The sequence below is a fragment of the Grus americana genome, chromosome 7 (assembly GCF_028858705.1).
Source record: "Grus americana isolate bGruAme1 chromosome 7, bGruAme1.mat, whole genome shotgun sequence".
NCBI classification, from domain to species: Eukaryota; Metazoa; Chordata; class Aves; order Gruiformes; family Gruidae; genus Grus; species Grus americana.
Window position 1 is genome coordinate 30,226,189 of NC_072858.1, and position 23,731 is coordinate 30,249,919.

Below are 23,731 nucleotides of genomic sequence, written 5' to 3' on the forward strand. Positions count from 1 at the left end.
GGCAACAGACAGGAGGAGCTGGAAGCCATTGTGCAGCAGGAAAGCTATGATATAACTGCTGTCACAGAAACATGGTGGTTTGACTCGTACGACTGGAGCGCTGCAATGGATGGCTGTAAACTCTTCAGAAGGGTTAGGTGAGGAAGGAGAGGCGGTGAGGTGGCCCTGTATGTTAGGGAGAGTTTTGACTGTCTAGAGCTTGACAGTGGTGACAATAGGGTTGAGTGTTTATGGGTAAGAATCAGGGGGAAGACCAACAAGGCAGATATCATGGTGGGAGTCTGTTATAGATCAGTCAACCAGGATGAAGAGGCAGATGAAATATTTTATAAGCAGCTGGGAGAAATTTCACAACCACTAACCCTTGTTCTCATGGAGGACTTCAACTTACCAGATGTCTGCTGGAAATACAGTACAGCAGAGAGGAAACAGTCTAGGAAGTTCCTGGAGCGTGTGGAAGATAACTTCCTAACAGCTGGTGAGCAAGCCAAATAGGGAAGGCACCCCACTGGACCTGTTGTTCTTGAACAGAGAAAGACTTGTGGGTGATGTGATGGTTGGAGGCCATCTTGGGCATAGTGATCACGCAATGATAGAGTTTTTGGTTCCTCGAGAAGTAAGAAGGGGGGTCAGCAGAACTGCTACCTTGGACTTCTGGAGGGCAGACTTTGGCCTGTTCAGGAGCCTGGTTGACAGAGTCCCTTGGGAGGCAGTCCTGAAGGGCAAAGAAGTCCAAGAAGGCTGGTCATTCTTCAAGAAGGAAATCTCAAAGGTGCAGGAGCAGGCCCTCCCCATGTGCCAAAAGACAAGCTGGCAGGGAATAAGGCTGGCCTGGCTGAACAGAGAGCTTTGGCTGGAACTCAGGAGAAAAAGGAGACTTGTGACCTTTGGAAGAAGGGGCAGGCAACTCAGGGGGACTGCAAGGAGGTTATGCAGGGAGAAAACTAGAAGGGCCAAAGCCCAACTAGAACTTAATCTGGCTACTGCCATAAAAGACAATAAAAACTGTTTCTATAAATATGTTAGCAACAAAAGGAGGGCTAAGGAGAATCTCCATCCTTTATTGGATGTGGGGGGAAACACAGTGACAAAGGATGAGGAAAAGGCTGAAGTACTTAATGCCTTCTTTGCCTCAGTCTTTAAGAGTAAGAGGAGGAAATGGCCTCAAGTTGTACCAGGGGAGGTTTGGATTGGATATTAGGGAAAATTTCTTCACCAAAAGGGTTGTCAAGCATTGGAGCAGGCTGCCCGGGGAAATGGTTTGAGTCACCATCCCTGGAGGGATTTAAAACACACATAGATGTGGTGCTTAGGGACATGGCTTAGTGGTTGGACTTGGACTTGGCAGTGCTAGGTTAACAGTTGGCCTTGATGATCTTAAAGGTCTCTTCTAACCTAAATGATTCTATGATTCTGTATTACTCCTAGCCCGTAAAAAAAGCTGTTGGGGGTGTTGTTGGGTTGTAATCGTGGCAACAAAAGGTAAAGTTGTAAAGAGCTTTTGCGAACCTTTTGTTCTGCCATATAAAGTAGGTCTTGGTTAACACTAAGAATATGTTCTTTGCCTTTTTCTCCCTGTAATTCAGTGCAATATTTTGTCAACCCGTCATCACAATGAACTATTTGATGTCTTCTGAGCAGCTGACAAACATATCAACAATCTTCATTTAAGTCTTTTTCTTTTGCCATAACATTAGCCATAATGGCAGGAGTAGCAGTTTGTAGATTCCAGATACTGGAGACTGAAAACCATTATTATTATTTATTATTTTAATCCAAATTTGCTTTTCAGCTTTTAATGCTGTTCAGACTGGCATTATCAGTGCTGGTAATTAACACGCCGTTTTCTTGTTCTTGTGGCTGCTTGCAGGCAGCTGTTTTCTCCTTGCCATTAATGCATTTTCCCTTTGGGAGCAAAGATACTCAGGAAGAAAAAACAGAATGACCTTGTGCAGGATGTAGCGTAACAGCGCAGGGTAATAATGGTTTCTATTGTTAGCAAGATTTTAGTGCAGGAATGCATGTAGGCAGTTCATGAAATATTTACAAAACTTGGCAGACTGGAGGTGAAAAAAAAAGGGTAGGGGGTATGGCGAGGCAGCAGAAAAGAACTTTGAAATGGTATTTCAGGAATGGCTGAGTGGCTCCCCATCAGAGACCAGAGATCTGCCCCGGGCGTATCTGCTGGGTGGGAAAGGGATCAGGCAGTGGTGTGGGGAGGAGAGCGTTCCTGCTGCTCGCTCCTGCGGCTCTGCTGCCGCCTTCCTGCCCGTTGCTGCCTGGACGTGATCTCCCTGTGATTCCCATCTGCAGCTTCCACCACTTGGGTTTGGGGAGAAATCTCAGTTCTCTTCATTTCCAGGAGCCAATAAAGAAACTTAAATAAGTTAAGGTGGTTATTTTGTGGAGACTAGTCCTCCAGTCTGGCATTTCTTTTCCCACTCCCAGTGCTCCTCTTACATGGGAAAACTGGCTTGCTTGTATGTCACCTTTCTTTCTTTCACTAAAACATTCTCCCATATTTTTCTCCTGCCTTTTTCGTATGGACCTGGTGATGCTTTCAGGTTTTTTCATCCCGCTTTTTCTTCTTCTATAGAGAAGAATACATTAGTGTAGACCTGAGAATAGTTGCATAGGGTTCCTTATTCTTGATAACTATTCTAATAACGTCTGTTTTGAAAGAGCCATCACATTTTAACTCAGAGGTTGCTATGTTTAGTAAAGGACACATGGATCTTTCCAAATGCTGTGTTGCTCTAGAAAGAGCATTTCCCAAGACCCAGGGTTTAGCAGATAGTGTTTCAAGTGGTTTGAGGCTGTAAAGAGATTGACCAGTCTCAGTGAAGTACTTTTTCTCCTCATTATTCCTTTTTTCCATTTTTACCCTTGACTGGACTATAGGAAAAGAATTATTTTTCCTTATTTATTTTTAAAGCCAATATTGAATCTTTTTTTTTTTTTTTAAATGAGAGAAGCCATATGAATGTATCAAAATTGCTGTTAACAGAAAAAACACACAATTCATTTTTGAACCAAGTATTAAAATTAATTACATATTTGCATTTTATTCTAGCCTAACTCATTATACTTGCATTACTGCAGAAGGAAAAGGACTTCAAACCTCAGTCCCTACAATATCCCACCTCTATGCCAATGAAAGCTTCTTTACAGTAGTGTGATTATCAGAACCATATACATGGTTAAAAGCTCTGAATGTTTGCTTTTAAAACACTCTCCAGTTGTATCAGAATTCTCCTGCTACGTCCTAGACTACAGGTTACCTTGCAGCAATCCTTACTTCAAAAGGCAGTATTTAAGAAATGGATTTGAAGTGTTGGACTTTCCCCCAAATTCATTAAACATTCATATGGGAGGATTGCTTTCAGCTGTGGATATTCAAGTTAAGCAATAGGATATGCAGAAAAAAAAAATTGAGCTGGTCAACTGAAAAATGTAGGCTTTTTAGAACACCCTTCATTTACGAAGTTACTCTCTTTGGGGTGTTTGCCCTCTGGTCAGCAGGGTCAACACAAGCAAGGAAGAATGGCTGCATCCCCGCACCTCCCTTGGCAAGCCTTGCGGTTGAGGAAGAACACAAGGAGAATTAAAGCATTTAAGTTAAAACACAGATGCCTCCCTGTCATTTCCTGTATTGCAGGAAATAAAGATTTTTGTTTGCAATGACAATATTTTGAGGCATAATATCCTTTTCTTCCCACACTCAAATGTATTACATCTCCTCCACTTCCTTCCTCTGCTCCAGTAAAGTGAAAAAAAGGGTTAGATTTTGTCAGGGCAGCTGTATTCTCTCTGAACTCCTGCTGCTCATAGCTGGTAATTGTGTTCACCTGTGCTGAGTCTATTGCTCTTGATATCGATTCCATTATTTTGTTAGGGATACAAATTAGATGAAAAATCTACTGTAAGCGGGATTCATAAATAACTGTTTGAAAATAACTCTTAGTATTTTTCCTGAATCTCCTTCAAGTCCACTGCTTTTCCCAAACAGTCTGGCAGCAACACATTTAATTTCTTGCTAGGTTTTCTAGCGTCTTGGATTTGGATACTAATGCACTGGTAATCTTGCTGTGATTCTTCAGTCAGGAGATAGATGTGCCAGTTTTTAATGCAGGATCTTTGAGCCACACAGGAGATTCGGATTTATTTCACCTAATGCATGAAAATTATGACTTCCTAGTATTACCTATCCCTTCCCGAAGATATTATATTATCTTCAAGAGATATTTAATGAATGTGCTCCACAAGAGCAGCAAATGGTTCGATGTCCTCCCAGGCAAAGGGAAGTAAATTGCCATTCTCGGCTGCCCCTCTTAGAAAGACAAGTGCTCTGTGCCCCCTCATTCACCGTGCAGGGCTGAGAGGAGACGTTGCGGCCCTCCTCCTCTCTTTCTGTAGTTCACCAGGCTTCATGAGCCTTAATCGTGCTCCTGATTACCAGCTCCGTTTTCCACCTCGACTAGAAGGTTTCTTTAAATTCTCATAACTTGACAAATATGTCATGCAACACACACACGCACAGAAAAAAGCAGCCAAAGCTTTGCCATTCCTTTAGTGATTCTGAGAGTTGTCATGGTTGTTTAAAGTGGCCTTTTTCACCTCTGTGGATTTTAATACCTTCTCCCATGGTACTAAGTGGATCTATTAATTCCTCATCACTTTCCCTCTGAGGTGGTTAATATGCTTTTCCTGCTGTAGTGTGTGGTTTCACTTTTCACTACACTTGTTTCTAATAGCTTGCAATCACGAGCTCCAGGTTTCTGATATTCTTATACCAAGGGGAAAAAAATGCTCTTTTTTGTGTCTTGTTGCCTTTTGTTGATAGTAGCAGGAAATAAATTCAGTTGTCACTGTGATAGAAATGCAATTAATATATGTTGACCAACAGATACTCTTAAATCCTTTAAAAGATTACTGTGTGGTTTTGCCTGAGTTATGATGTGATTTATTGGTTAAGATCAAGAGCAAATTTCCCATTTCTATATCACATGACTACTTAGGAAGAATGGCCAGAATAGACAAACTTGAATTTACTGGCTTCTGTCTAGAGTTAGTGTTGGCAACAAACCATATAGAGCATATGGGAACAGCTGTAAGGACATTAAGTCTAACATCTGACGGGTTTTGCACAAGGTCTGCCCATCCAGAAAAATCCCTGGCTCTTTACCTGCTTGAGGCTCCCTCTCTGAATGTAATTTAAAGCTGACCCCTCTGCCTTCTCAGTCCTTTTCAAAATGGAATCCAATGCCTCTTCCAATGCCACATGCCTCTCTGGACTTTTTATTATTACTATTTTGGGAAAATGATTGAGGAGGAAGAGCTAAGAAAAGCCGGGGGGAGGGATGGGTGGTTTGTTTTGCATGATACTAGGACAACAGTGTCAAGCTATTCTGTAGCACTTGAGTGGCATTTGTTATCCATGGATCCTACATTTTGGAATAAAGAATGCAAGGCATGGAGCAGGGGAATTACATGCTGACAATGGTACAGTAGGTCAGTGGCAGAGGCTGATTTCTTGTCTCCTGGCCCAGGCTGCCTTTGCAGATTTGCTTTGCTTTAATGGGGGGTGGAATTTTATTGTCAGAGAGTTGAGATTATCTTCTCCGTGAAACTGTGGAAAATTGAAAATTTGCAAAATGGTTTATTTTTAAATGCTATCATTATTGTTTAATTTATTTAGCCATATGCATCAGCGTTTCTCAGTAATTGCTCAAACAAGCATAAATAATTAAGCAAGAAGACAATAAACCCATTAAAAAACCCCAACAAATAGTACAGATAAGCTTTCAGTGATGCTTTCAACCTACTGGAACAGTCCTTTGAAAGTGTTTCACAGCTTATTCTCCATCATGGCTGAGTATTCAGCAGCTCACAACAGTCCACAGAGCTCAACCCAGGTGAGAACTGGGCTGCTGAAGCAGCGGGGTGGGCTCTGCTGAGATACGGATGGGGAGTCATCCTGTACCGTACTTCTGGGGGCACCAGCTGATACTGCCGTAAACTCCGCACAGAAACCTGAAGATATTTTTCTCCAGAGATGATCTCAGAGAAGGGATGTGGCCTTATTGTTAAGCTAAAAGAGAATAAACGCAACTGGGTTTAAACCTATTAAAATGTGTGAATAATGTGATACATCCAAATAAGTTCAATTACTTTGTTCAAATTCTCTGTATATTCGCACCCACGATTTAAATTGTGATTCACATTTTCATTGTAATTAATGTTATGGCTGTTATGGCAATTGGCAAGTGGTGTATCTGAAAATGGCATAAAGGAAATGTTCGGTTAGGGGGGAAAAATGTCCTTTGCAGGCTGTGCCTGGGTGGTGCTGGGTGTTGGACCTTCAGTATGATTTGCTAGTCAGCATCAGAGCAGCTTCTGGGGGTCCTGGTTTTCCTCAGTTGTGATGAGGGACGTCTCTGTATACCAACGCTCCAGCCCACGTCCACCTTAACCATGGATGTAGCAAAAGGCGCAGCTTATCTCTAACTACCCTTCATGATTCACTTCATACTCATGGTCTTATAAGCCATTCAGATTTTCAATTTAGTATCACAAACACACACAAAAAAGGACAGAAATAGCTTCCTGGCACTAACGACCCATTCTTTACATAGCTCAAATTGATTTATTCAGGTCAGGAATCAAAGACAGTTTCATTTCTGCAGCTGGCAGGATAACTATTAAAGTTTAAAACCTTCACAGACATGAGTACCTTAAAAATCATACTTCTGTCTGAATATTTTATCTACAACGTTTACAAGTGACAACTAAGATCATGGTAACTGAAAGAAATAAGAGTGGAACATGTTTCTTCTTATTATTTCAGTTGTGTGTACTTCATGCATGTGGCAGCGTTTTGCATATTGTCACTCTCGTAGCTTTGCCTTCAGAAGCGTGTAAGCCGTGATGGTGGGCCTGTTTATTTGGGTGTTTCATAGAACAGAAAGAGGGAGGAGAGCATTGGAGAAAAATCTGAAGATCTGTTATCTTATCTGTAGAAATCAGTCATAAGAAGTCTGAGCAGATGGACTAAAATTGCACATAAGCCATTTTTAAAAGAGAGTAATCTTGTATGACTTTCCTTTTTGATTTTGCTGAAGTCTGCAGAAATGTAGATAAGAATAAGTGAGAATCAGAAAATAATTCTGTATTTTTAAGGAGTTATTGGCCTTTTGTTAGGCAAGAAAATAATTATGAAGATCTGTACTTTGAAAGAAATCTTACTGTCTTCTCTACAAATGTTTATGCTTTGCATCATAGCACAGCATTTTTTATTACTGTGATTTTTTAAAATTATTATTACTATTTAATTCGTATTTTCTTTCTAAGATATTTAATCTTATAATAGCTTCCACAATACCAGTTCATTGTAAGGATAACATGGATACCTAGGTATCTAGTACTAAAAATATAAACTCAGTACAGAAGGAAATTGATTAAAGAAAAATAGACCAATTAGTTTTAGTGCAGGTCATTGTAATGCAACGTAAAAAATCTGCAAAGTGCAGTATTTTTCATACCTGAGTGGGAATGTGGGTTAACCTCTCATAGCTCTGAGATATTGGCCAGTAACCACTAACAACATTGATTCTTCTTCCAAGCCAAAATGCAGGTTTTTTTATACTTTGACTTTCTGGCTCCACTCAGGATCAGAGACACAATTCTTGCTGAATTTCCAGTTGAATCATAAAGCAAGAAGAAGAAAATCTGTTCTTGTTCATGGCCGGTGTCTGCTTTTCAGACCTTTGTGTCTCGCTGTGTGCTCAGAGACTGCCCTACGCCTACAGCTGTCACAAGAAGAATTATGTTTACGCTGTTCTTACTAGCACAGATACTCCCAGGTCAAAAGTTTCAGAATTGCTCAGAAGGGGTATCTGGCTCTACGGATAGGATTCAAATATTTTTCTTACTTATCTGATGATACAAATGCTGTTTCAATTTGGTTTGCACAGTTATGCATGCTGATAAATGCAGTGTTTGACTGAAATCACCAAAGGACCCCAGAAGGTGCTGACCATCCTCTGAGATGTGTTTCGTGATCTCAGTGTCTGCACAGAGAGCCACAAAACCAAGCTTTTAGTCAAGGGGATCAGTACTCCCTATCATTATGGGCAGATCAGTCAGTAATTTTGCTACTAATGCCGATATCAGCATTTTGATGTGGAGAAGGTAATGGGGATAATGAGTACTGGCTCTTTCTGCTATGTAAACAATAGTGAATGAATGTATTACTTGGAATGCCTGATTTTAATTTAAAAATGCATTAGAGCACTCCTAACCCCACTTCGATATGAATTCTGATTGAATAGCATCAACAGTGTACTTTGCCTTTTGTGTATTAATTAACTTTATTCTCTGTGCCACAGTATTCAAAACCAGATAGGCATCCTGGGCCTATTCTGGACAAAGTTATGGAGTCTAGTTTTTCAGGCCCTCAGTCTTTCCCAGAGGCCTTGTCTCCCGACAGAGGAAGCCAGCCCATCAAGCAACATAGGTAAGCCAACAGCCGTCTGACGGGAGGTTTGGCAGGCCGCCGCGGGGCGTTGCTGAACTGCTGACACGTGTGCAGGATTGTTGTGCGCGGTGACTGGGAGAGGTGCTGGACGGTAGGGTACCAACAGAGTCTCAGACCACTCATTAAGCACGTGTCCGAGCATTTTCTTAGCTGCAGGCGTAAAAGGCGATAGCAACACTCACCGACTTTATCTGCATTTTGTAAAAGTCCTAGAGGAAGCAAAGACACCATCCAAGCTGTAGACACAGACCAGTGAATGGAACAACTGTAGTTTGAGAAGCCATTAAAAACAAGACTTTCTTTATTGATGTTCATGAAGTTAATGGATCGTTTGCTACAGAAAGACATGGTTGCAAACTTCCAGCCTTTCTCACTGTTTCTTTGAAGAAATAATACTTGAAATGAATAATGACTTATATAGGAACACATGGTAGCCTTTGAAAACTGGTCTTTAAAAAGTTTGGATGGTTGTTTCCAAGATGAAAAAAAGAGGAAGGTCACCCATCACTGGATGGCATTTGGATTAGAATTCTGCTTATAGCCTTTTTGGATGAAAAAGAGTGGAGATGCTTCATTACGGGACTAGAAACCAAACCTGTGTCTGGTATAAGCCATAGCGTAGGTGGAATGGCAGTGGTAACGTCTGGTCCAGAGCACACAGAGAAAGAAAAAAGGCTGCAAAAAATGAGTTCAGAATTTTTTTAGCTAGCTAATCAGGAGGGGAAGACTTATTTATTAAAAGGATAATTTTTTTTAATTACTAAAAAAAAAGGTCTGGGATTGCATGAGGTTATGATCTAGCTTCTGTGGTATTTGGTGCATTTTCATTGCAGTGCCCCAGTCAGCTACATGTTCCTTCTCTTTTGAATGAACCATTTGCTCAATCTGCCAGAGTGCAGCATGTGAGCCAGGAAGGGATATTTGTGTCCTATCTACTTTTACCTTACTTAAGCCTTTAATTTTGCATGAAAAAATAATGCCAACTGTCATGTCACATCCATTTCTTAGGGCTTATTCCTTATTACACAGAGATTTTCAAAATACGCTTAAGAATTTTACTGAAAATAGATGAACTATGGAACTGTTGCCTAGAATGCTTTCCACAGAAGTTCTGGAGGGAATTTTATCTTCATTCAGCTGAAAGGTGAAGTTCAGAAAAAATAAACTGACATTTCCTTACCTTTAATAACATGATTGCAATATCCAAGTTTGAAATGTTTTAGGTCTGTACCATGTCGTTACCTAAGCTTAAAAATGTGGAAATTAAAGACTGAAAATATCTCTTCTGTTTAAGAACGTCACTTAAAATAAAAGCCGAATGACTCTCTCGATTCCCTGTTTTCCATAGGGAAATTACAGAATAAGCGACACTGAATTTACATTGAACTAATGCAGAATCCCAGATTGCTCATTTTAATACCTTTTCACACAAAATCTGTCTTTCCCAGGAAAAAAAAAAAAACCAAACAAAAAAAAAAACCTGAATAGTCATCTTATTTGCGGATGTCAAGCATCAGACTACCTTAAGAGTCTTTGCTTCAGAACTGTTTTAAGATGTGGAATAGCTAGCTTAATTTATAAAGAATTCTTTTTGTAGTTTTATAACCTAATATTTATCATACGAGGCCCTTGCTTTATAAAACATGCAACAGACTTGAACATTTAAGACTTATAAGGCTGTCTTTAATTCTTGCACCATGTGATAACTTCCTAATTGACTTGGTTTCTTTAGTTTCTAAATAGTGTTCAATGTGGCCAAATGGTCAAACGTGGCCAAATGAGGAAAGTTCTTTATTTTACCTGGACATATTTTGTCCTAAACATCCCTTCATTCCATTCCAAACCTGATGTGAGTCTGGAAAAATAACAGCAGCTCTGCAGGTTCTCTGTTTTATGCTGTTGTTAAACTATATTATTGTTTTGTTTCTGCTTACTGCGGAAATATTTTGCTCTGTGACCTGTTTTCTCTGCTGGTGTTTTCAGAGGCAGTAATGATGAGTGATCATTTCTTAAAATCAGGAGCTGTCTGTTTCCAGTTCCTAAAACCAATACAATTTTGGCCTGGCAGTATGGCTATCAAGGTGGGGAATCATTTGGGGTTGCTGAAATTTGACTGACAGAGATCACCTGGTTATTTCACTCCGATTACCAGATAATAGTAATTTTCTGTCTCTGTCAACCTCAGCTGCATGCAAAAAATTACTGCAGAGATTGAATTGAAAATTTGAATCTCCACTGAATCTCACTCCTAAAATATTTCGCCTGTATTACACACTGTTATTATGCTAGAAGACTTTTACATCATCTGCTTGCATATGTAAAACAGCTCTTCGTACCATCAGGACTGGAAAGCAGCAAATGTGTTTAATCGGTAAATTCCTGTAAAGTATACAATGTGCTCAAAAAGTCATCTCGGATTATCTGTTGATTTTACGAAGAAGAAAACCCACACTGTCTTAATTTCTGTCAGACAGAAACAAATTAGAGTTTTGTTAATTATGGGATTGAGTTGTGATCCCTTTTGAATAGCAGTTTTCTTGGTAATTAGTCATCCTGACTTTCATTCATTGATTCAGTCATCATTGATTTTAGAGGGATTCATTTCAGAAAATACCATGATGAAAGCCAAACGCAGAGGCTTTCAGCCTAGAGCAGTTGTGTTGTCTCACAAAAATGCCAAAATAGGATAAACTTACTCTAAAATTTAAAATAATTTGTGCTTGCATTTTTAACAAAATTTTAACACCATGAAAACCATGGTAAAAACATTGTTTTTTTTATTTAGTAAGCATTTTGCTCTTGATGGTCCCAATATAATCAATTCAGTTTAAATTAAAACAGTAAATTGCACTTATTCTGTAAATAAGGCTATTGAATTTCAAAAAACAGGTGTTGATAAACTAAAGCAACTAAGAATGTAAAGGCAGAGGAAGCCTGTGAAGGGGAGAAAGTATAAGGACTCTGATATTTTCCCAAGGAAAGAACATAGTTTTCTGGAGAAATTTACCAAAAAGAATGGCTAAAAGGAATGTGCAGGGATGAAGGGAAAGAAACAAGCTGTATCACAGAGAGAAAGAAGTCATGCTGGAAGTGAACATTTCCAGGAATCGTTAAGTTATGGCTGGTAATACTGAAAGCGATCAACTGTTCGTGCTATATAAAGGGCAGGAGTACCACACAGGAAGAAGCAAAGCTGATGATGGGACAGAGATAATATATGGAGCAGTTAGGGTAATCCTGAATGAATATATTTCATTTTTCAGTTAGGATGATTATTGGAGGATGAAGGTAGAATGGGAATAGAATCCAATGTATGAAAACAGACATCACTACAGTCAAATTGGAAGTAAAATGCAGAAATCAAAGGCCTCAGGTCAAGATGGTCTGGTTAGTCTTGATCAAAGAAGTCTGGAAGCAGAAGTGGCTCATGAAATTTCAAGTCTGGTAGTAAAATCTATCCAAACGGGAGCTGTGCCATGTGATGATGGAATAGCAAATGTCAAATATTTAGGAGGACAAAAAATTTACCAAAAGAACTGAAGACCTATTATGTTGCATTAGACTAGTCAAGGCTTTAGGACAAATGCGGGGAAGCAGATTCTTTGGGTAGGTATAAAAAGGCTAAAAATTGTCATGAGATTTACCAACAGCAGTTCCTGCAACACTACACTGATGACTTTCTTTGTATTTCATGTAGGTGAGCTAGATCTCTGCACAGCCTCAGTCAACGTTTGCTGTCACGTGTGTCTGATGCCTTTAATGGGAGAAAGTAGGGAGAGGCAGAAAAACTATAAAGCAGATAGACAGAGGTGGTTAACAGGGAGGTAGTAAGGAGTTACATTAGGAAGGCAAGTGCTGGGCTGAAGACATTCACGAGTGGAGCACTACTGGAGCTCTCACAGAATTAGTCCACGTTGGGGACAAATTTTGTTTAATACTTTTGTGCATGACAGTGCAAAAAGTTGGAATGTACTGAAAAAAAATAGTTAAAAGATAGACTCAGTACAGATAAGGATCCTGGATATAAAGAATGAATTGAATAACTTTAAAGAGTGGCATAACAGGTGGATTGAAGCGCAGCAGTACTAAATACAAGGTCAGGCATTTGGGAACTAATAACAAAATTTCAGAAACAAATGAGGAAGAAAATTTTCGGTATATACTACTTGGTCAAAGGATAATCAAGTCACGAAGTGATGCAGTTGTGCAAAAGATAAATGGGATGAGAGGAAGTATTAAGCGAGACATTTCCATCAGAAAGTCAGAAACATTAAAACCACTTTGTGAGACACTGTTGTCACTTCATTTGAATATAGCATGAGAATACACCACTATTATCTCACCTGGTTAAAATGGCCTCGTGATTACTACGGACTCAAATTGCATTCATGAGCTAATATGAGGAATGGATAATGTGTGTTCCACAGAAAGTGCTCGTCTGTCTCATTTCAGTCTTCAGTTCAGAAGGCTGAAAAGAGTATATGACTGCTGCTCATAAATATATCAGAGAAAGCATAACGAGAAGTGAAAGACCTATTCAAAATGAAGGAGTATGGTGGCACATATGACAAATAGATGTATACTCTTCATAAATAATTTTAAACTGAAAAGAAGCCTCAATGTTTTCAATTTCAGTTTCAGAACAACTTTCTGGAGTAGTAACCTGGATGTCATTGTAGTTTTAGAATGGATGTTGATCAGTGCACTACAAGTATATAATGAAGTTATTGCAGGTAATTAAACTCAGTGACACTGAGGTACCTTCGAATGCTCTGTTCCCTTTTCGTATTGTATGTATCTATCTGGTGGAACTGGGATGGTGACTCAGAAATCAAGAGTAAATTTGTAGGTATAGGCTGGCTGCTGGAAAGCTTCTCGTACGTACGTGGAGGGAGGAGAGAGTTTTGCAAACAGCAGGCTACAGTCCCTCTCCATCACCTGGGCTGAAAACCTGACCAGCTGTAATGGCTCGTAAACACAAGTGAGGAAACACAGGTCATCATGCCATTGTAGATGAGATGTTTTCCTGGACAGTAATCATGTCCTGAGACAGTACACGATTGCTTTGCAAAGGCACAGGAACGAGCGGTGTTTAAACGCTTGGGATACAGGATGCTAGAGAGAAAAAAGGGATAAAACTATTAAGTCCAGTTCTCTTATGCCACAGCTTTTTTGGCATAATATAATAATCTCCTTGCGATCTTAGTATTCTTTTAATCACATACAGATTTGTTGAAGTCCCAGACATGATGTTAACTTTCTCCCTTTGGGGAGCCGTCTATAAGACAGGCTCCAACAGAGACGCGCTCGTTGTGTGTCATCTTGTTCTTGTAAACAGTCTGACAAAAGGGCATCATGATACAGCATTATTATTGTTGCATGGTATTTACTGAGAGATGCTTATGTTTTCAGGTGTAACAGATCCCTTTTTATTAGAACTGAAAATTGCTTGGAAGTCTGCATAGTTGATCTGTACAAATGTTAGCAATAGATTGTCTAACTTAGCCTAAAAATGTGACTTCTAGGCAAGAACAGAAGACACTATCTGGCAGCTAGCTCTGTCATTGGGGTGTGTATTTACTGTTCCTGTCTTGCCAGAACAAAAACCGTGTCTTCAGCACTAATGTTTCCATCTCATGATCAGTAGGTAATATAGTACGTAATGTAATATACTCTCTATATCGTTTTTGCAGATAGAGAGCCAGAATATTTACAATCCATTTTAAAACTTTCCTTCCTCCCTCAACTTCACATCTTTCTTTTCATGAATTAAAATCTTGAAAAAAGGGGAAAGAACAAGTAAAATAGCTATACACACAACCATGGTTATAAGCACTATTTCTGTAGCTCCATTGTGCTTATTAAACAAGAAGGGAATGATTGGGATCCCATCTAAAGTTTTAACACTTTAATTGTCATCCTCTTAATTCTTTTCATGTTCCTGGTGACCGAGTTGCTTCTGAATGTGTTGTGTAATCAATTTTGTTTAGTAATTAACTAAATAGTAGTACAGGAGGATTCCCAGAGTTACTGTAAATTCACCACAAGTCATCTCCTCTTCGTGAACACGGTTAACTGCACTTGCGAGTTGTGTGTGTGTGCCTTGAGAAGAGAATACTCCACCTGCTGAGACAGACTTTGGTTTTACTCGGTTGCTCAACCTAAAGAAAATTTTCACACAAAAGAATTTGCAACAATGAATCCCAAATTCTTAATTAACTTTAGAGATAGTTGAACTACTTCTTTCAAACCATTAATTCATCAGAACTATATTTCTCCCTAGTTTTAGCATTACTTGTGAACCAGTTCAAGCATATTCTGGTTTTTGTTATTCTGGAATATTCGATTAATAGATTTTAAAGACAAATCTGCTACAGCTTTCCTTATTGGTCTGTTTTACTGAACAGCTCAGTTACGTGGGCTGGTTTCTTTTACCCGGTTAGACTGGAGCACAGGGAGGAAGAAACCATAGCAGTGGCTGAAGGAGGATAAATTCCCTGAAGAAACCCAAAAGGCATTGTTCGCTTCAGAGAGAGGAACATTTCATGTGAGCAATAGAGCAGAAGACTGAGAGGGACTGTATTAACATTTTTGGAGGAAGGGTGTGCTGACGTTCATAGCAGTTTCGTGAAAAAGGAAAAACTTGTATTATGCTGAAGTTACTTTTTCATAGAACTTCTGACAAAAATTGTCACTATCTTGTCTGAGGTGCTTCAAGAAATGAGCATTGTCTTGCAGCTTGCAGCTGCACTGCCTGTAAATATTTCCTGGTCCTTCTTAGTGAATTTGTCTTGTCCATGACCACAAATGATTTTTGTTCATTTTCCCCTCTGGTTTTTTCCGTCAGAAATGTTGAAAGCATAAGAACCTCACATTAGCAACAAATTGGTCGCTTAAGCTCTGTCGGTGCAGGAGCTGCTGCGATTGCAGGACGATGCTGGCGAGTGCCAGATCCCTTCCGTCTACCCAGCGCAGGCGCCTTTAGCAGCCTGTAGCATCTAGTGTTAGCTGTAGCAACGAGGGTTTCAGAGCAAGGTGAAGGAAGTCCAGATAGGTCATTTATAGACATCTTTGCTGCACTTTATGCCAATTATCTCAGGTATGTATACCTGTGTGTGCTGCAATTACAAATTGTAATTGTCTATTACAAATGCAGAGCTTTTCTGAATTCGCACGTGCATGTTATTAGATGGGCGACCACATGCTCTCATCCAACAAAGAAGATGCGCAAGGGCATCAAACCAACCACAATTAAACAATGCCTTTCTAGTTTCAAATATTCGTAAGCAGTCTAAAATCTGTTAAGTTAATCAGTTTGTTGGCTTTTGTAGTACATTGATGAATATACTGCAATCAATAAAAAAGCCCTGAATTTCATTATCCATCACAAATTATTCCTTCAGCTGCATCTTTTAAGATCCCCTGCTGTAATAATCTCAAACTCTCCTGAGCAGAAACTGTCGATTGTTTTGTGATGTGGTAGTGTTATTTTACAGAACATGAACTGTAACTCGCAACTTGAACTCAGCCTTCAGAACAGAAAGGGGTTTTTTTTAAAGTTTTTTCGCAGCCTCCTTAATAGCTAAGGAAAAAATCTATTTAAGGAAGCATCGAAAATCCTTGAGGGAGTGCTGTTGCTATGGGTTATTGATCATTTCAATTAAAAAGCACCAGGAAAGTAAAAGTGTGGAAGAGAACAGAGCAGAGACCATGATGGCGCACTGCTAGCCTGAGCAGTAGGATAGAAACCGTTGAGTTTATTTCTTATGTTTTGACTTTGGGGAGAAAAGGTCGGGTTTAATGGAAAAGTACACTCTAAGAGAATTTGTCCAAGATACTTGGTCCAAGCAAGAATTGCTTTGGGAGTAGATGTGACCCTAACTATAAATAAAGTTCCCACTAGGTATAAAATGCAGATTGCTTTTAAGTCATGTTATAATAGGAAAAGAGAAGCAAACTTATCAAAAGTCTCTTGCATAACTGAATTGTATCAGAAGTTGAAATTATTCACATAACCAAAAATAATGACTCTTAAAATGCATCTACAAAACCTATACTAAAATATCATTAAGAATATGACAGAATATTAGGTAATACACATGCATTTCTGAGACCTAGGAGATGTCAAGAAAAATAAGAGTAGCTGGAAAATGAATAGCTAGTCACGCTGTGCAGTACTGTGACCTGTTAACAGTAGAAATAGGTCATGTCTTGCCTTAATTCTGTGTTCCCTTATTTTTGCATTAGCAACAGCTAAATTCGTGGTTAATATACCAAAACTATGGGTTCTAGATGCCTTTAATTCCTGCACGAAATGGAAAAAATTCATTCTCCTTCCAAAACACTACAAAAATGTTTACGAAAGCAATTTTCTAAAATAAGTAGAGAAGTATTACTTGTTTTTATCATATTCAAGTTTCTATTATATCATATAAAGAAAACCACACAGTACTTATTAATGTATATAAACAAGAAAACAATCTGTATATAAAACAAGCATAAAACAATATAGAAAATAAATCCTGTTCAACGTGGAGAAAACTTGAGTCGTAGATGGTTTCTTCAAGCTGCAGTCCATAAGTTTCACTTGTATTCTTCACTTACAACATTAAATTGGAAAAAAACGTATCAGGAAGCAGCACCTCATAGGCTGATAGATGATATAATGGGCTCTCAATTTAAGATCTGATTCTGAGCTCAGCTGTAGGTATGATGGAGCTGTGCCTGTTTATACTGTCTGAGGAGTCAACTCTATATAGCAAGATTATGGTACGCAGCATGGAAAAAAAGCAGTATCCTTCATCAAGTACAAGAAAACGTTTAATATACCAGGCAATTATTTTCATTCCTAGAAGAGAGGTGATGTATTAAATATGGCATAAACAGCAGCTAACTGTGGATTATAGTATTATATTTCCATAGAGAATTTCTACTGACATTGCAGACCACAACAGCAAAGTTTATAAAAACACTAATCCATGCATTATTAATCCTGAATCTTCACTTTGCAGAAGTTTGCGCTTTTGCTGTGATAATTTTTACTGTACTCTTGCTGTTGTTCCTAGAAGTCTCTCTTCATGCTGCAGCCCAGGACAAAAAAGCGGGATGCTACATAGAAATGCCTTTCGGAGGACTCCTCCCTTACCTCGGGGTAGGTTCAATGGAATTGCAGGACCAGCATATCAACAGCTAGAAGAGTCAAGGATCACAGACCAGGATACAATACCTTGTCATGGGTAAGCAATAACATACCTGAAGTGAGCCGCCAGTTTGTGAGTGGCTGCTGTTAGGCGGTTAATACGCTTTGCCATTACACAGTCCTTCCAACTTTGTTGTAGTGTACTGTGGATCCAGGGTTTATAGTACTGAAAGCAGCAGGATGTTTTCAGCTTACTGGCTTTTTGAAGGTAATACATTTTTATTTGGCTGGCTGCTCTTTTGAAGCCTTTCAAAGGCTGTACAAGGAGTGATTAGAACAAACTGTGATTGACAACGTTACTCTCTATAACTGATACTTTTTTTCTAGCGGTGCCGTGATGTTCTAGTAACTTTTGCATAGCATTTTTTTTCTTCCGTCAGCACTGGGCAAATAAGAGGAAAAAAATTCAGAAGTCCAACTTTCATGTTTTTTTAAATAAATCTATGTACATTGCGAAGTGCGTTTGCTGTAGACTGAAGACCGATCACTTCGCACAGGTTTGTCTTTGAAAATGCACAAAGAATCCAATATTTTTCCTTTTATAATTCAGCTTATTAGAATATTGAATGCGAGCTCCAGCTGTACAGAAGGTCTGAATTTTAGAAGTGCTCCTGAGCACCTACAACTGCCTTTGAAGGCTTTTGCAATTGCTGAGGTATTTTGCATAATATTTACATATCCCAATAGATTTCCAAAGACTTTCCAGAATCACTGCAAACATATTCTATGTGAAACTAGGAGTGATATCTGGAATGGAATAAACCAACACCAGTTTCATTTGGACACGTGTAAGTCACAGCTAAATGCCGCGAAGTGAACAGTTACCCTGCGAGAAGGCACCAGTACATTTTGGTATTGGAACCGGCTTTATGAAGTGCAGAACTGAGGTCACCTACACATTTAATTTTCTCAGGGGAGAAAGAAGCTATTATCACTATCCACTCTGACCTTCTGGGAACCAAGAGCCACAAGTGCTGACCAAGAATAAGCGTTGTTACACGTGTGTGTCATCGTACGCGTGGGCACAGGCACACGTTCCCCCCGCGCCTCCCTCTCCGTGCCAGCCTGCAGCAGGATTGCCCAGTCTGGGGTACTCTGGGAGAGGGGACCTTGGCTCACGAAATGTTTTGTAGCTGAATCTACTTAACAAAGTCGGCCACAGTAATTAGGAAAGACAAACCAAAAACAGGGCTTACCTAGGAAGGGAGAAAGCAAAGTGGCAAAAGCTTTGGGTGTCTGGCGACTTCTTTTAAAAAGTAGAAAATTGTCTCATACTTCTTTCCTTGTTACTATTTGCTTCTTCTAAGGAAAAACTTGTTTATTACTTCTTGCACTAAATATATTATCGTTATAATAGATATATATTATTATTTTAAGATGAAGGAGGGTTGATTTAGATTAGATGTTAGAAAGAAATTCTTTACTGTCGGAGTGGCGAGGCACTGGAAGAGGTTGCCCAAAGAGGTTGTGGAGGCCCCCTCCCTGGAAGTGTTTAAGGCCAGGTTGGATGAGGCTTTGGGCAACGTGGTCTAGTGGAGGGTGTCCCTGCCCGCAGCAGGGGGGTTGGAACTAGATGATCTTTAAGGTCCCTTCCAACCCAAAAAATTCTATGCTTCTATAATTCTGTGATCATTCATGTGTAAGACAATGTGTGTATAATTCCTTATGAAAACTGAATGCAACCCTTCCTGAACGGGGCAGGCTAACAGCCTTCCCTCTTCAATGGTGGTGTCTTGTAGCACGGGCTCTGGAGAGCGCTGCAGCCTCTTCCTAGGTTGAGAACTGCAGTAGAAAACAGCAAAGCTGTATTTACTCTTCTCCAGGAAATCAGTGTATATTACAAGTATCATCTTGTACTGGCCTGTATTTTGCAGTTCTGCAAAAAGTTGATATTTGGACCAGATTGTGACTCCTCCTGGTCTCCATCCATGTTTTGTGTGCTAGGGATGTCTGTAGAATTAGACCTTCCTAATACCGGCTCTAACGATAGGACCTTTCCCTGAAGGAGTCCTCTGAGTGCATCCACAGGTGGTGGTGTGACAGGGAGTCACAGCCATCTGCATATATCACAAATACAATACCAAAAGTCTTCAACTAGTACCCAAGGACGTTAATTTTTAAAATGTCTACGTTAGGCATGAAAACAAAAGCAATTCTTTGATCTTATTTTATTACTATGTTTTACTGATGATGTTTTTTATGAAAATCAAGTCTTCTAAAAGTGTAACAAATTTTTTTGCAATTTATCTTGTGTTGCACCATTGAAATAATTTCTTAAACCAAAATGTAAGTGCGTATCTTATCTCTCAACAAAAATAAAGCATAATTCACTAATTCCACTTTATGTGGAATTCTTCTAACTTAGGAAGAGGTTTCCCCAAAACTAGATGGCTTTTTACCATCTAAATATTTGCTACTTTCAGTGTTTGTATTCTCATTAGATTTCCAGCTCAAATGAAAAGTTCCCTTGTCCCCTGCAGAAGTTACATTCCTTCCTTCATTCTCCCTTTCACCTCCATCTTTCCCTATACGGATGCACAAATCAAAGTGGTTTGTCTCCCTAATTCTGTGAGCCTTCTGAAGTTCACACATCAGCAGCTCTGGCCGACGTTTAGTCAGATTTTATACGTTTATATTTGATGGAAAAGAGGCTAATTTACCTGATTAGTTTTTGTCTGGTCCCGTAAAAGTGCTCCTCTTCCCATTCCACACTGAGAAGAAAGCTTTTGCTGCCTTCGAGAAGCGCCAGATCTCATTATTTGCAACAGGATCTAATATTTGCAGAGTTTGAGTCAAATACAGCTAATATCAGTTATTTAATCAGTGTGCTACTTGAAGGAGTAGAAAAACCTGCTTGAAACGAGGGGCTTAAGGAAAACAAGCCATCTCCATGCCAGTCACGTCTCAGAGACCGATTCACGTCCCTGAGGGTGTCAGGAGTTTACATGCAGTGGAGTGGACAGCGGTTTGATCGCACGCTTCCAGAGACGGCTGTTTGCATTACACGGTGTGCAGTGATAGTAGTAGTGCCTTACAGCCTGTGAATGTGTACGTATACAGTAGTTATACATCTGTTTATGTATATTTATGTATACCAGACCCACCGCAGGTAAGAAAATGGGGGGTGTATATATAGGTATATGTGCTGACGAGGCTGAACCAAAGCCTGGTAATGCCACTGGAGTGACTCCCGTTCATTTTACTGGACCTTGTCGTCAGGCTCCTGTACTGAACACCTGCAGCAACAGGAGTTACAGCAAAGCTATTGGTACTATGCTAAATAAAAACCATTTCATATTTTAAGTTCTGATCCCTTCTGTCTCTCTTTGATATCTGTTTTAAGGGGACAGTAAAATTGTTATGCTTCTTTCAGTTTCATTCTTCAATTGAGACTGTTAAACACTGTCTAGACTAATCACTGTTGCATATTTATAAATGTTTGAGTTTCTTTGTTTTGCTTGGTTTTAGGAAGAGGGTGGAGAGAGAGCTGCACTTTGAAATACATGCACATGAATGAATTTATTCAGACAAAATAGTTTTTCAGTTAAAAAACCAGATATGTTTCTTAGGAGGAACTATGGTTCTGGGAAGTTAATTATAGGAAAATGTAATTAAGGTTCTGCAATTATAGGTCTATGTCTCAGTCTATTGAAAACAGCAGCAAATAGAAGCAAAATAGTCACAAATAGAAGCATGGATCAGTTTGCAATTAACCAAAAGCTGGGTCTCACACGGTTTAGATGTAATATCCCTACTAGTTTAATACCTTGCCTATTGCACACAGTGTATGTGCCTTAATTCAACCTCAGTCGTCCTTTGAAAGCCCTGTGAGCACAGGGCAGAAACATGTAATTCTGGCATAAAATCGGCGTGTCTATCTGCACTTCAAAAAAATCTTATGGAAATATGCCAGGCATTGCATTACATGTTATTGTTGCTGGCAATTAGTTTTCGAAATACTAAGAATAATTGAATCTCTCCTATGGAATTGGCGAATGTAACTGTTTTCTCACCAAACCCATTTTAATTCAGTCTTTTCTTGGTTTTGCTTATATATCATCCATATAATACATTCATCGCATGTGGAATTCATTAAAAACATTCACTCCCTTTGTTTTCAGGGTGCAGCCCAGAATATATTTAGGGCCTGAATTACCAAAAAAGGGAATAATGCAACTGATGCGATCTCTCCAGCTATAGTCGTTTGAACAATTATATAATAAGCAAAGGAAACAAGAATGGGCACAACCCAAAGGTCTGCACTGTTTTGTTTTCATTTATTTTTTTTAATAGTCCTCCCTCGGGAATAATATTCCTGATCAGTATTTCATTCATAGTCATTCTTGAAAACTGTTCTAAAAAGGCCTTCCATAAATGACAAGTGTGTCTAAGCGTAGTGCAAATGTAATTAACCAAAAGTTGAGTCTCAGCTGGCTCAGATGTAAAACATAAATGCAGCTGTATAGCATGTACAAGAAGTTCTAGCACGTATCCAAAAAAAGCCGCTCGCTATAGTATTCCCCTGGGTCCCGCTTCCCAAAGCAGTATCCATTTCCATCAGATAGCGGCAAAAATCACAGCCCCTCCTCCTCGTCGGAGAGCTCCCAGCTGCATTTTCTGGTCTTTTGGAGACGCCTGGAGAGTTTTCGTACAGGGGCTGCACAGCACTGCATGCGTGCACGTGTACAGGTTAATGTGTCGAGCAGTTGTACAAACACCGTGCCACCAGAGACAAGTTAATTACAAGTCAGTGGCGCTCCGCTGGAAACGAGCCTAAAGATATCTCCTCCTCTCTCTCCTGTCTGACAGCTCGCCGGGAGGATGGGGCCAAAGGAAGCCTTTCCCGTTAATTAGCGTTGTGCGCTAATATTGGAGTATGGCTGTTTCATGCGCTTCAGCTTCCTTTTCCTTAGTTCTCTTCCTGCTAATCCCAAAAAGCAGCAAGGCACAAGGCACGCCTGAGTAGAAGGGTATCCTCGGTGAAGTCCAGCAGGCTTAAGCAGCTTTCAGAAAAATACCCTTCGAGTCAGAGCTCAAAGCGCCAGATCTAAATGTTGCTTTCCTCATCCATGGATAAAACATGCTAGACTTCACCATTAGCTTGCCTTATTAAATAGTGATATGATCACAAAGCTGATTATAAATAAAATATGTTCAGCTGCTGAGGTGATGTCTGTGGTCCTTGGCAATCACGGCTAGTAGATATAGTAACTCTTAGAGCACAGATTTCTAGTAACACTTCTTCTCAGATGGGAAACATGGGGAGTTGGGGTCATTGTTTCCTTTATTTTATATTTAGTATACTTTCCGTTTCTCTTTTTTAAATATTTCCTGTAAATGAAAACACTTTCTGATCAGAATAATGAATTTGGCTTTGAAACAAAATTGAAATGTTGATAAAAATTGACCAATGTTGTCTCACAGTAAATAAAATCATACTATGATATGTATTAATGGAGGAGAAAGGAAATTTTTTTCAAACACAGGATTACAATATCAGGAAAACACAGACGTTTGCTCAAGGTCAATATATTAGCTCTATTTCCCGATGAGGTCTACGTAAACAAATCTGGCTAACGTTAGGAGTACGGGATATTGAAAAAAAGGCAGTTTTCAGAAGTACACTGCACTTAGATGCTCTGCTTCTCTGAAGGGGAGCACAGACAATTTCTATGTAAGTAAAGACTCTGCAACCAAGTTCTTTTTTTCCTACCCCTTTTTTGAATGTTTTCCTAAAATAACCGTCTGACATTGAGAGTTCTGATCTTGAAGAAAGCATCAATCCATTTCCCCAGTTAGGAACATAGGAATGGAATTTCAAATTTAATTTCAAAGAAAATGAATAATACGGTATAACTCCTGAAATCTTTTTAAAAGGAATTGTCATTATTCTCATATACAGGTGGGCAAAATGAGACTGATAGAAAAGCAGCGGTTTGCCACCGGCAGATCTGAGAATCAAACCCAGGTCTCCAGAGTCTGTTGTTTTCCCCAGG

At 39.4% G+C, this 23,731-nt stretch overlaps 1 protein-coding gene across 3 annotated transcripts in view; it reads left to right on the forward strand.

The window, feature by feature from the left end:
- Positions 1-23,731, forward strand: part of NRG3 (neuregulin 3) — a 407,103-nt gene that overhangs the window by 378,894 nt on the left and 4,478 nt on the right. For all 3 annotated transcript variants that reach the window (XM_054832690.1, XM_054832691.1, XM_054832692.1), the window contains 2 exons: positions 8,388-8,515; positions 17,602-17,772. In XM_054832690.1, the coding sequence (XP_054688665.1) occupies positions 8,388-8,515; positions 17,602-17,772 (299 nt within the window). The remainder of the gene's footprint in view (positions 1-8,387; positions 8,516-17,601; positions 17,773-23,731) is intronic.